This window comes from Mobula hypostoma, chromosome 20 (genome assembly GCF_963921235.1).
Source record: "Mobula hypostoma chromosome 20, sMobHyp1.1, whole genome shotgun sequence".
NCBI classification, from domain to species: domain Eukaryota; kingdom Metazoa; phylum Chordata; class Chondrichthyes; order Myliobatiformes; family Myliobatidae; genus Mobula; species Mobula hypostoma.
This window is the reverse complement of record NC_086116.1, coordinates 6,947,963-6,961,891: the sequence shown is the minus strand read 5'-3', so window position 1 is coordinate 6,961,891 and position 13,929 is coordinate 6,947,963. Positions and strand designations below refer to the sequence as shown.

At 44.8% G+C, this 13,929-nt stretch overlaps 1 protein-coding gene across 1 annotated transcript in view; it reads right to left on the bottom strand.

Moving 5' to 3' along the window:
• LOC134359587 (lamin-B1-like) overlaps positions 1–13,929 on the bottom strand; it is a 202,019-nt gene that overhangs the window by 124,284 nt on the left and 63,806 nt on the right. The window contains exon 6 of the mRNA XM_063073086.1: positions 3,550–3,735. Within this exon, the coding sequence (XP_062929156.1) occupies positions 3,550–3,735 (186 nt within the window). The remainder of the gene's footprint in view (positions 1–3,549; positions 3,736–13,929) is intronic.

Here is a 13,929-nt window from a genome sequence, read left to right as displayed (position 1 = left end):
AGGGTAGCAGACACCAACAGAACCAACAAACTCATTTGTAAGGCCAGTGATGTTGTGGGGATGGAACTGGACTCTCTGACGGTGGTGTCTGAAAAGAGGATGCTGTCCAAGTTGCATGCCATCTTGGACAATGTCTCCCATCCACTACATAATGTACTGGTTGGGCACAGGAGTACATTCAGCCAGAGACTGGTTGGACACAGGAGTACATTCAGCCAGAGACTCATTCCACCGAGATGCAACACAGAGCGTCATAGGAAGTCACTCCTGCCTGTGGCTTGGAGGGTCAGACACTCTGAGCCAATAGGCTGGTCCTGGACTTATTTCCTGGCATAATTTACATATTACTATTTAATTATTTATGGTTTTATTACTATTTAATTATTTATGGTGCAACTGTAACGAAAATCAATTTCCCCCGGGATCAATAAAGTATGACTATGTCTATCAATGGCTTTCACCATTCAATAGGTTTAAATTGAGGTCTCCCCTCATTCTTCTAAATTCTGGTGAATACAGGCCTCGAGCCATCAGATGCTCTTCATATGACAAACCATTCAATGACAACTACATGTATAGGAAAGGTGTGAAGGGAATCATTTTCGTGAACTTTCTTTGAACCCTCTCCAGCACATCCTTTCTACGATAAGGGGCCCAAACCTGCTCACAATACTTCAAGCGAGGCCTCACCAATGCTTTATAAAGTCTCAATGTTACATCCTTTTCAATGTGAACTATGAACATGTACAGAGGCCTAGAAATTGTATGCACCATTCTACGTTCTCAATATAGTCACAGAAGCATAGTTATCCAGTGTAGGAACAGGCCCTTTAGATGCTGACCAAGGTGAGCTAGTTCCATTTGCCTGTGTCTGGCCATATCGCTTCACACCCTTCCTATACAAGAAGTTGTCCAAAAACCTTTTAAACATCGACCAATTCCCCTGGCTGCTTATTCCATTCAGCTTCCACCCCCTGTGTGGAAAAACTTCTCCCTCAGGACCCTTTTAAACCCTTCCCCTTCCACCTTAAACCTTTGCCTTCTTAGTATTAGACTTCTCTGTCCTGGGGTAAAATGTGACCTTTTCTATGCTCTCATGATTTTATAAACCTGCATAAGCTTCAACCTCCAACACTCCAGGGAAACAGTCCCAGCCTATTTAGTCTCCCCTTATAACTCAAACCTTCCAGTCCTGGTAACATCTTCGTGAATCTTCTCTGCATGCTTTCCAGCTTAATGACATCCTTCGTATGGCTGGACAACTTGAATTGAGCACGGCATTCCAAACGTACAGCCTAGGTGTTGTGCCTTCTGTTAGAATGGGTGAGGACAGATTGGTGTAGGTCACAGCCTTCATCTGGAATTCTTGGATTTAGACACCTTTGCATAAGGAATTTCACACTGCAGCAGAATGGAACAGCTAATAGAACTATTGCCTCAGAGATACGGGTCCAATCCCCAGTTTAGACGCTCTCTGAGGAGTTTCATGTTCTTCCTGTCACCACAGGGTTGCTCTGGGTGCTCTGGGTTCCTCAGACATCCCAAAGATGTGTGGGTTAGTCGTCCACTAGCGTGTAGTTGAGGAGGAATTTGATATATAACGAAAATCGCTTCCAATGTTAGAAGGTCAATTGGAAGTCTAGTTTGTGAAGGTGAACTTCACAGTTGCAGCCACAAGTTTGAGAATCTCTATGAGTCTGTTGGGGAAGTTGGGGCCCAGAGACTGTGAATTCATGAGGCCACTGGAGGCTGAAGACAGCCTGCCCTGGGATTAGAGGACTGTGGATATTCATGGGTGAACGGGAGGAAGGAACGGGGCTTGTTCACTGTTGTTGCTTGGTTCTGTGTTATTCTGCCGTACGTTGCCGAGGAATGTGTGGTGACACTTGGAGGCTGCCCCAGCCCATCTTTGGGTGTGTCTGTGGTTACTGCAAATGACACATTTCACTGTATGTTTCCATCTACTGCATATAGGATAAATAAATCTGCAGATGCCGGAAATGCAAAGCAACACACACAAAATGCTGGAGAAACTCAGCAGGTCGGGCAGCATCTATGGAAATGAATAAGCCGTCGACATTTCAGGCCGAGGCTCTTCTTCAGGACTACAAAGGAAGGGGGAAGATGCCAGAATAAAAAGGTAAGAGGAATGAGGCTAGTGAGAAGGTGATAGATGAAGACAAGTGGTTCAGAAAGGTAAAGGGCTAGAGAAGAAGGAATCTGATCGGAGAGAGAAAGGGAAGACGGAAGGCACCTGGGGAGATGATAGGCAGGTGAGAAGAAGTATAAGGCCAGAGTGGGGAATCGAAAAGGGGAGGGGGAGGGGACGTTTACAGGAAAGAGAAATCGATGCTCATGCCATCAGGTTAGAGGCTACCCAGACAGAATATAAGGTGTTGCTCCTCCATCCTTAGCATGGCCTCACCTTAGCACAAGAGAATGCCATGGACCGATATGTCAGAATGGGAATGGGAATCAAAATGTTTGGCCACTTCCCACCCACCTGGCTTCACCTATCACCCACAAAATGCTGGAGGAACTCAGCAGGCCAGGCAGCATCTATGGAAAAGAGTAAAGTTGGGTCTTGGGCCAAAACGTTGACTGTTTACTCTTCTCCATGGATGCTGCCTGCCCTGCTGAGTTCCTCCAGCATTCTGTGTGCGTTGCTTTAGATTTCCAGCAGCTGCAGCTTTTCCTGTGCTAGTGTCCACCTATCACCTTCGAGCTAGCCTTCCTCCACTCCCCCACCTTTCTATTCCGGCATCTTCCCCCTTCCTTCTCAGTCCAAAATGTCGACTCTTTATTCCTTTCCATAGATGCTGCCTGACCTGCTGAGCTCCTGCAGCATTCCGCGTGTGTTGCAATGAAAGGAAAGGATTTTCTTTTGAAGTTTTAAATTGTTATGATTGGAAGAAACTAAGAATGGCCAAAAGAAAAGAAGAAAAATGAATGGAGAAAGACAAGGGAACAGGATTTGGAATTGGTTTCTTATTGTCACTTGTACCGAGATACAGTGAAAAGATACTGCTCATGCATATCAAATCAATACACAGCACGCTGAGGGAGAACAAGGTAAAACAGTAGCAATGCAGAATAAAGTGTTACAGTTACACAGAAAGTGCAGGGCAGGCAAATAAATTAGATTGTGAGGTCAAGAGTCCAACTTATTGTACTATGGTGGAACGCACAGCGGGGGTGGGGGCAGAGGCAGACATTTAAGAAACTTTTAGATAGGCACATGGTTGACTGAAAAATGGAGAGCTACACACACAAAATGCTGGAGGAACTCAGCAGGCCCAGACAGCATCTATGGAAAAGAGTGCAGTCGACATTTCGGGCCGAAATGTAGTAGGGAAGGTTTAGGTTGATCTTTGAGTGGATTATAAGGTTGGTACAACATTATGGGCCAAAGGATGTGCTGTAAAGTCCTATGTTGTATAGAAGAGCAGCGGGGGGAGAAGGACAGGATAAGTCCATCACAGAGACAATGGGCTGAACAGCCTTCCAGTTTGCTGTAAGTTTCAAAGAGGATATGGATTTCAAGCTTACATTTTGGTTGAAGTTCTGCTCCGTCTGCTGCCGGTACTGTTGCATCTCCGCGTAGTTAGCCTCCCGGATCTTCCTCAGCATTTCCATGGCACCTCCATCATCCGCGTTTGCCTTCCTCAACTTATCTTCCAGCTCCTGAATCAAAGCCTCTGCCTCGGCAGCCTTCTCCCTCATACACATCATGTCCTGGGTAACACAGAGCAAAGAGTTATTACACAGAGACCCCGCCAAATAGTCACAGCAGGTTTAGGGTTCTTATACTGGCTCCCTGCAAAGGCTACGCTCCCAAGTGTAGTTCACTGGAAGCTGATGGGTAGCAGGGGTTGCAAAAGTGAAACTAAATCATTATTTGTCTGTAAGTTTAAGAAATTAGATGGAAAGAGAAGACAGGCACTTGAATCACTCATGGTTAGAAGTCTATGGACCAAGTGGTGGTAAATCAGTCAAAACCAAAACTGACTATTTTACACAGGTATATGAACACTTTGGTGCAATGAAAAACTTAATTGCAGCAGCATCACAGCAACATCCACAAGAAAAAATGTAAATTAAACATAAATTATACACAATTTTAAAAGAAAGAACACAGTTAGAACAAGAACCACGCCCCCCCCCAAAAAATTGGGTTAATATACAGTTGAAGTCAGAAGTTTACATACACTTTAGCCAAATACATTTAAACTCAATTTTTCACAATTCCTGACATTTAATCCTAGAAAACATTCCCTATCTTAGGTCAGTAAGGATCACTACTTTATTTTAAGAATGTGAAATGTCAGAATAATAGTAGAGAGAATGATTTATTTCAGCTTTTATTTCTTTCATTACTTTCCCAGTGGGTCAGAAGTTTACATACACTTTATTAGTATTTGGTAGCATTGCCTTTAAATTGTTTAACTTGGGTCAATCGTTTTGGGTAGCCTTCCACAAGCTTCTCACGGTAAGTTGCTGGAATTTTGTTCCATTCCGCCAGACAGAACTAGTGTAACTGAGTCAGGTTTGTAGGGCTCCTTGCTCGCACATGCTTTTTCAGTTCTGCCCACAAGTTTTCTATCGGATTGAGGTCAGAAAATGATGTCAAGTCTGGTTCATCCTTGGGAGCAATTTCCATACGCCTGAAGGTACCACGTTCATCTGTACAAACAGTAGTACGCAAGTATAAACACCATGGGACCACGCAGCCGTCATACCGCTCAGGAAGGAGACGCAGTCTGTCTCCGAGAGTTGAATGTACTTTGGTGCGAAAAGTGCAAATCAATCCCAGAACAACAGCAAAGGGCCTGGTGAAGGTGCTGGAGGAAACAGGTAGACAAGTATCTATATCCACAGTAAAACGAATCCTATATCAACATAACTTGAAAGGTTGCTCAGCAAGGAAGAAGCCACTGCTCCAAAACCACCACAAAAAAGCCAGACTACAGTTTGCAAGTGCACACAGGGGCAAAGATCTTACCTTTTGGAGAAATGTCCTCTGGTCTGATGAAACAAAAATTGAACTGTTTGGCCATAATGACCATCGTTATGTCTGGAGGAAAGAGGGTGAGGCTTGCAAGCCGAAGAACACCATCCCAACCGTGAAGCATGGGGTTGCCAGCATCATGTTGTGGGGGTGCTTTGCTGCAGGAGGGGACTGGTGCACTTCACAAAACAGATGGCATCATGAAGAAGGAAAATTATGTGGATATATTGAAGCAACATCTCAAGACATCAGCCGGGAGTTCAAGCTCGGTCGCAAACGGGTCTTCCAAATGGACAATGACCCCAAACATATTTCCAAAGTTGTGGCAAAATTGCTTAAGGACAACAAAATTAAGGTATTCGAGTGACCATCACAAAGCCCTGACTTCAATTCAATGGAAAATTTGTGGGCAGAACTGAAAAAGCATGTGCGAGCAAGGAGGCCTACAAGCCTGACTCAGTTACACCAGTTCTGTCTGGAGGAATGGAACAAAATTCCAGCAACTATTGTGGAAGGCTACCCAAAAAGTTTGACCCAAGTTACACAATGTAAAGGCAATGCTACCAAATACCAACAAAGTGTAGGTAAACTTCTGACCCACAGGGAAAGTGATGAAAGAAACAGAAGCTGAAATAAATACTTCTCTCTACTATTATTCTGACATTTCACATTCTTAAAATAAAGTAGTGATCCTAACTGACCTAAGACAGGGAATGTTTTCTAGGATTAAATGTCAGGAATTGTGAAAAACTGAGTGTAAGTGTATTTGGCTAAGGTGTATGTAAACTTCTGACTTCAACTGTAGATGGGTATGGATGAACAGCATCCATGTGCCTATCTAAGAGTTTCCTAAATGTTCCTAATGCCATTTTGCTCTACCTCCACACCAGGCAGCACGTTGCGCACAGCCTCCACGCTCTGGGTAAAAAATTCACCTCTGACCTCTGCCCTGTACTTTCCTCCAATCACCTTAAAATGATGCCCCCCCATACCAGCCATTTCTGACCTAAGAAAAGGTCTCTGGCTGTCCACTCGATCCACTGTATGCCTCTTATCATCTTGTACACCTCAATCAAGTCACTTCTCATCCTCCTACGCTTCAAAGAGAAAGGCCCCAGTTCAACCTACCCTCATAGGACATGTTCTCTAATCCAGGCAGCATCCTGCTAAATCTCTTCTCCACCCTCTCTAAAGCTGCCACGTCCTTCCAATAATAGGTGACCAGAAGTGAACACAACATTCCAAGCGCAGTCTAACCGGGTTTTATCGAGCTAAAACATTACCTGTGGCACTTGAACTCAGTCCCTCGACTAATGAAAGCCAGCACACCAAACAGCCCTATCAAGGTAAATAAGATTATGAGGGGCATGGATATATGGAGAGTGAGGAACTTTTCCCCATTTACAAAGCTGCCTAAAACCAGATAGCATAGGTTTAAGGTAAGACGTAAGCGGTTTTGTGTGAGTACGTGGCCAAGTGGTTAAGACATTGGACTAGCGACCTGAAGGTCGTGAGTTCGAGCCCCAGCCGAGGGAACATGTTGTGTCCCTGAGCAAGGCACTTAATCACACATTGCTCTGCGATGACACCGATGCCAAGCTGTATGGGTCCTAATGCCCTTCCCTTGGACAACATTGGTGTCATGGAGAGGGGAGACTTGCAGCATGAGCAACTGCTGGTCTTCCATACAACCTTGCCCAGGCCTGTGCCCTGGAGAGTGAAGACTTTCCAGGTGCAGATCCATGGTCTCGCAAGACTAACGGATTCCTATATATTAAGTGGTTTCGGGGACCTGAGGGTGGTTGCAATCCCAAGCGTACTGCTGAAGGAAGCACATATTCTTGCAAAATTTAAAACTATCCAGACGAGCACTTGAATTGCCAGGACATGGAAGCCCATGGACCCAAGAGCAGGAAAGTGGGATTCAGACTATACTCTTTTCCACAGATGCTGCCTGGCCTGCTGAGTTCCTCCAGCACTGTACGAGTGTAGCCATCCATTTTTCTGTCGTTCATGTGACAGAAGGCCTTCCTTAATATTGGTACCAGTTATTTCGGGAAACATCTGTCTCAAATATCGAAATCCTTCGTGGAAATTTTTGTGCCTGGTGACAGCAGATTCCATCCTTGCAGTCTTGTACCCAGTAATTCTGCTTTTGCCTTTTACAAACCCAAGTTTTTCAGTCTTAGAGTTTTTTGTATTCTGTGTTTTTCGCCCGATCTTTCTTGCTTTTTTGTGCGGGAGGAGGCATTTGGGGGTCGATGTGCTTGTTCCGTTTCGTTCAGTTTTTTGTGTGGGGGGGAGACATTTGGAAGTCGATGTTCTCTTTTTGTTTGTTTTCTCCTGCAGGGAGTTGGGGAGGGGAATTTGGGGGTTGGTAATCGTGCTGCCTTTCTTTTCTTTCTTGGTTTCATGACTACCCAAAGAAGAAGAATTTTAAGTTGTATAATTTGTTCATAAATGAACCTTTGAGCTCTCTGACCAGGATGTTTAACTCAGATGAAGCTCACTCGACATAAAGGGTTCAAAACCTGTATCAGTGCCAGTGTCATTTTCCACTCCTGGCTCGTGCATCATGTCATCTTCGTCTCCCTCCTCCAGACTCCATGTCTCTGGTGGCTTCAGTACTGTAAGACTATCGTCAGGTGACACAGGTCTCATGGCAGAAGGAAGATTGGGGTACTTTCAAAAGTTTCTTGTTTTTAGCAGAGAAACCAGACGCACTGGTCAGACAGACGGAGCGAACGATATCAGGACGGCGAACGACATTGACTTACAAGTGCCTCTGAGCCAAACTCTAAGATCAACAGCCCATGTCGTGCAACAAATGTGAGGCTTTGTCTAGGTCACCAATTTCACACCCAAAGCAGAGCTCATAGGCTTTCTTAATAAGAGGAGACGTGCTCCATCTTTGAGATTTCAGTGGATACTCGCCACAAATATAACAGGAAGTATCACAGCTGCTGGAACATTGGCAGACATTTTGCTATCACAAATACTCCTGAAAATTCAATTATTTTATTATAATGAGTACACACAATGTGCTATACGTGGAGAGCATGTGCATCAATGTGATCGCAAACCGATATGCATGTAAACACAATGCATAGAACAGTGTGTGTATGATGCCTTTATAGCCTCTCGAAAACCTGCCCTCCCATGCAGCATCTGCCCTGCTGGACAAGACAGAAAACTTTTCAGCTTACATTGTGGGCTACATCTTAATTGACTTGAACTATGAATTGAAATAAAAAGTATAGGCAATTAAAAAAAAAGAATGTGATAGGGAAATTTCGTGATGATTCTTATGATCAGCAGCCCAAAATCCATAAGGTACACCCAAAAGTTTTAATAGGTACATTTAATGTCAGAGAAATGTATACAATATACTGTACATCTTGAAATTTTCTTTCTTCGCAAACATCCACGAAAACAGAGGAATGCCCCAAAGAATGAATGACAGTAGAAACGTTAGAACCCCAAAGACCCCCCTAACTCCCCCTCCTGTGCACAGGCAGCAGCAAGGCAACGAGCCCACTCCCACCCCCACCAGTAAAACAGCATCAGCACCCTCCACCGAGAGCTCAAGCATGTCATCAATAAAGACACAGACTTGCTGTGCCCCAAAAACTACTCGTTCACCTGGTAATTCGGCATTCCACAGGCTCCCTCTCTCTCCCTAATAAGGGAGAAAGAAATGTCCCTGTTTCACAGCGAGAGGAGAGACATAACAAACAACTCGCTGGTTTACGATGCTAAACGTCTGTTGTGTCGCTTTTTCTGAGCTCTGCACCCAGAAAGTCGGCACCAAAAAGGTGCAGCTCTCCGAACACACAACCCCCGGCAGCTAACCTAAGTCCATTTTAGGCAAAGTGATCAGAGCAATAATAGCGTGGCTATACTATTGATTAGTGATTAGAATGGTGCCAGTTAGTTCAGGACCTGTATAGTTAAAAGGAAGGAGCTGTCCTTGAACTGGGTGGTGTGGGACTTTGGGCTGCTGTACATCCTGTCCAATGCTAGCAGTGAAAAGACGGCATGGCCTTGACGGTGGGGATCTTTGATGATGAATGTTGCCTTCCTGAAACAGCACTTCCTGTAGATACTACTGATGGTGCGGAGGGATGTGCTGTGACGTATTGGTCTGAATCCACTGCTGTCTGCAGCTTTTTATGTTCCTGCACATGTACTAGACCGAGATGCAACCAATCAGGATACTTTCAACAGTACATCTGTAGAAGATTGTCAAAAATGGTGACAAGCTGAACATCTAACCTTCTCGAAGGTGAATGCTCTGGCATGCTTTCCCTATGATTCCCTCTAATGTACTGGGCCCAGGAAAGATCATTCAATATGCTAATGCCCACAAATTTTAGGTATGAGACTTTCTCCACCGCTGATCTCCAAATACACACTGGCACGTGTTCACCTGGCTTTCCCTTCATGAAGTCAACAATAATCCCTTTATTTTATTGACACTGAGCATGAGATTCAAAGTTCAAATTGGAGCAAATCTGAGTGTCTTCATAAGCAGGAGTTGATATGTTTCATTACCAAACTCTCAAAACACTTCATCACGATGGATGTTAGTGCTACTGGACGATAGTCATTGAGACAGGTCACCATGTTCTTCTTAGGCACTGGTATGATTGAAGCCTTCCTGAAACAGATGGGTACTTCAGACTGCTGAAGTGAGAACTCGGTGAACACTCCAGCCAATTGATCCGCACAGGTCTTTGGTACTGTTGTTGTTGCAGCACCACTCAGCCCGGTGTCCTGTCTCAGTCCTTCATAATTAGGTGTCCTGTCTCAGTCCTTCATTCACAATCAGGTGTCCTGTCTCACTCCTTCATTCACAATCAGGTGTCCTGTCTCACTCCTTCATTCACAATCAGGTGTCCTGTCTCACTCCGTCATTCACAATCAGGTGTCCTGTCTCACTCCTTCATTCACAATCAGGTGTCCTGTCTCAGTCCTTCATTTATAATCAGGTGTCCTGTCTCACTCCTTCATTCACAATCAGGTGTCCTGTCTCACTCCTTCATTCACAATCAGGTGTCCTGTCTCACTCCTTCATTCACAATCAGGTGTCCTGTCTCAATCCTTCATTCATAATCAGGTGTCCTGTCTCAGTCCTTCATAATCAGGTGTCCTGTCTCACTCCTTCATTCACAATCAGGTGTCCTGTCTCAGTTCTTCATTCACAATCAGGTGTCCTGTCTCAGTCCTTCATTCACAATCAGGTGTCCTGTCTCACTCCTTCATTCATAATCAGGTGTCCTGTCTCAGTCCTTCATTTATAATCAGGTGTCCTGTCTCACTCCTTCATTCACAATCAGGTGTCCTGTCTCAGTCCTTCATTTATAATCAGGTGTCCAGTCTCACTCCTTCATTCACAATCAGGTGTCCAGTCTCACTCCTTCATTCACAATCAGGTGTCCAGTCTCAGTCCTTCATTTATAATCAGGTGTCCTGTCTCACTCCTTCATTCACAATCAGGTGTCCTGTCTCACTCCTTCATTCACAATCAGGTGTCCTGTCTCAGTCCTTCATTTATAATCAGGTGTCCAGTCTCACTCCTTCATTCACAATCAGGTGTCCTGTCTCACTCCTTCATTCATAATCAGGTGTCCTGTCTCAATCCTTCATTCATAATCAGGTGTCCTGTCTCAGTCCTTCATTCCTAATCAGGTGTCCTGCCTCACTGCTTCATTCATAATCAGATCAAAGGTCCAAGTTCCATGGCATTCAGTCTGACCCTCTGGAGCAGCACTGGAGGAATGCTGAACTGTTAAGGTGCCATGGTCTTAATTGGACTGGTCCACTAAATCTGAATTCAAGTAACATTACGTTCTCTGACGAATTTGAATTTACTTTAATGATCTGGAATTAAACCAAAACTACCCATTCTAGGTAATGATGAGAGCAAAACTGATATTGTGATATTTTTAAAAAAAGCAGCTGGTTGTTTGGGGGAGAAACTTGCCATCCTCATCCGCAATGTTCCCTCTAATTTGTAATGTATGTAAAAACCTTAAGCTGTGCAATTTTTTGCCCAGCGACGACAACATATGCACACTGAATTTTTAAGTGGAGGTAAACCTGGAGCTATTCTAAGGATAATAAACTACTAGGGAGAGTTTGTTGCTCATTGTATGAAAGAAATAAAATAATTGTCAATAAGGACATTGATCTCCTCTGGGTTTGATCACTTTCGCTCTTGTTCATCAGCACTCTCACAAAACATACATAACAGGCCTGTAGCGGGTAATGAAGGATTTTCTCACCAGAGCTTTTGCATATGTGATTTGCTTTATAAAGTCAAGTTTCCAAATATCACTCCACTTTTTCCCACTTGGGAATTCTCCAGCAACTTTTGCATGGTGACAATACACACAGGTAACACCAGTTTCTGTATTGTACATAAATATAACTCACAGCTGCATGTTCCTGACCTCGTGAGCTTTCGGTGTAGCAGTTTCTACTGTTTCCTTAAGCCACTCCACTTTAAATGAACTAGCACTTCCTTTGCGCTTTGCCCCCTTTGCTTCTTTGGAATTTGACATAGTGAATCAATAATGTCTTCAATAAAAACAGTATAAATAAGCCATTTCAAAACTCTGCAGACAAATCATCGCAAACTCCACATTGTACTGGTGGATAACTGTGTGTCAGATTGGAGGACGGTGTGTAGCGGTGTGCCTCAGGGATCTGTACTGGGTCCAATGTTATTTGTCATATACATTAATGATCTGGATGATGGGGTGGTAAATTGGATTAGTAAGTATGCAGATGATACTAAGATAGGTGGCATTGTGGATAATGAAGCAGGTTTTCAAAGCTTGCAGAGAGATTTAGGCCAGTTAGAAGAGTGGGCTGAAAGATGGCAGATGGAGTTTAATGCTGAAAAATGTGAGGTGCTACATTTTAATAATAATGGTGCATAGTTCCCTGAAGGTGGAATCTCATGTGGATAGGGTGGTGAAGAAAGCTTTTGGTATGCTGGCCTTTATTAATCAGAGCATTGAGTATAGGAGTTGGGATGTAATGTTGAAATTGTACAAGGCATTGGTAAGGCCAAATTTGGAGTATTGTGTACAATTCTGGTCACCGAATTATAGGAAAGATGTCAATAAAATTGAGAGAGTACAGAGGAGATTTACTAAAATGTTGCCTGTGTTCCATCTCCTAAGTTACAGAGAAAGGTTGAACAAGTTAGTTCTTTATTCTTTGGAGTGTAGAAGGTTGAGGGGGGACTTGATAGAGGTGTTTAAAATTATGAGGGGGATTGATAGAGTTGACGTGGTTGGGCTTTTTCCATTGAGAATGGGGGAGATTCAAACAAGAGGACATGAGTTGAGAGTTAAAGGGCAAAAGTTTAGGGGTAACATGAGGGGGAACTTCTTTACTCAGAGAGTGGTAGCTGTGTGGAACGAGCTTCCAGCAGAATTGGTTGAGGCAGGTTCGATGTTGTCATTTAAAGTTAAATTGGATAGATATATGGACAGGAAAGGAATGGAGGGTTATGGGCTGAGTGCAGGTCAGTGGGACTAGATGAGAGTAAGCGTTTGGCACGGACTAGAAGGGCCGAGAAGACCTGTTTCCGTGCTGTAATTGTTATATGGTGATATGGTTATTGTCAACACCACCTGCATCAAAAACTGGAAAAGGAAATATGATTGTGTATGATCATGAAATATACTTAACTTGTCAACGAGGTAAAGGATGACAACTTATTGTGCGCAGTTTGAATTCCTTTGTGTGCTAATGGCACACACCTTAGAGGGAACGTTGCTTGTCTGATCTGTTATGAGTGATAGAGGACTACACTATGTGCTGAAATTGGAGAGGGTTCAAAGGAGGTTCACAAAAATGATTCCAGGATTGAATGGCTTGCCATATGATATCATGGTCCGGATCGGGGTCTCTTTAAATTTACTTTGTTTATGTTATGATCCGGACCATTGACTCCCTGTTTCCCTATGGTTCCCTGTTTTCCCCTGTCCCTCGGCCTTGGTGATTAGAGGCAATTTACTCTCAACTGAACCGGTAGTTTATAGTCTCCGGCTTTCAGCTGTTCGGGCGAGAGCATTTGCAAAGTCACCAAGGTACGGTGTGCCAGTGTCATCTGGCCGGAGCAAGCCAGGTCTCCGCCTGAAGCGAGTGCCGGTAATTCGCCTTTCCTCACCGGAGCACTCCTGTCAAGTTACCTCGCCAAAGCGAGCCTGCAAAGTTTCCTCACCGAGGTGGGTCCGTCAGTTAACCCGCCAGAGGGAATCAAGAACCGCTGTCTACTGTTTCCGGGCCGAGTTGAGAGCTCGCCACTACCCGGAGGCTCCAAGTCAAGTCCTGGCTCTGGGGACATTCAAGTTCCGAGTCAAGTCCTGGCCCTGGCGGCATCCAAGTTCCGAGTCAAGTCCTGGCCCTGGCGGTCTGTTATTCCTGTCCTAACCACCCCCCGCCCCCGTCTGAATCCCTTCTCTGCCCCTCTTGCCTCTAGCGCTCGTCTGCAGCCCTTGCCTGCACCTCGGTCTAGTTCTATCGCCAGAGCTAGATAGGTACTGTCTGGTGTTCTTTCGTGTTGGTTTTGTCTTGTCTTCGCCTCCGTGGGGTAAGTCAGATCGTCTTGCCCTTGTCCCATGGGGGGTCATGTCTTGTCGTGTCTTGTCCTCGCCTCCGTGAGGTAAGTCAGGCTGCCTTGCCGTTGCCCCGCGGGGGGTCATGAGTCCCGGCCCTATGTCCCGTACCCAAGGAGGGGTCCCGACTCTGTGTTCTGTGTATGTGTCCATGGTTCCATGTACTTGCTCTCCCGAGACCGAGGCTCCGTTTTTCCATGTTCCTCCTCTCCCTAGCCCATGTCATGTCCATGCCTGGTTCTGGGGTCCGAGCCCGGGGCAAGACCCAGGTACTGGGTCCTTGCC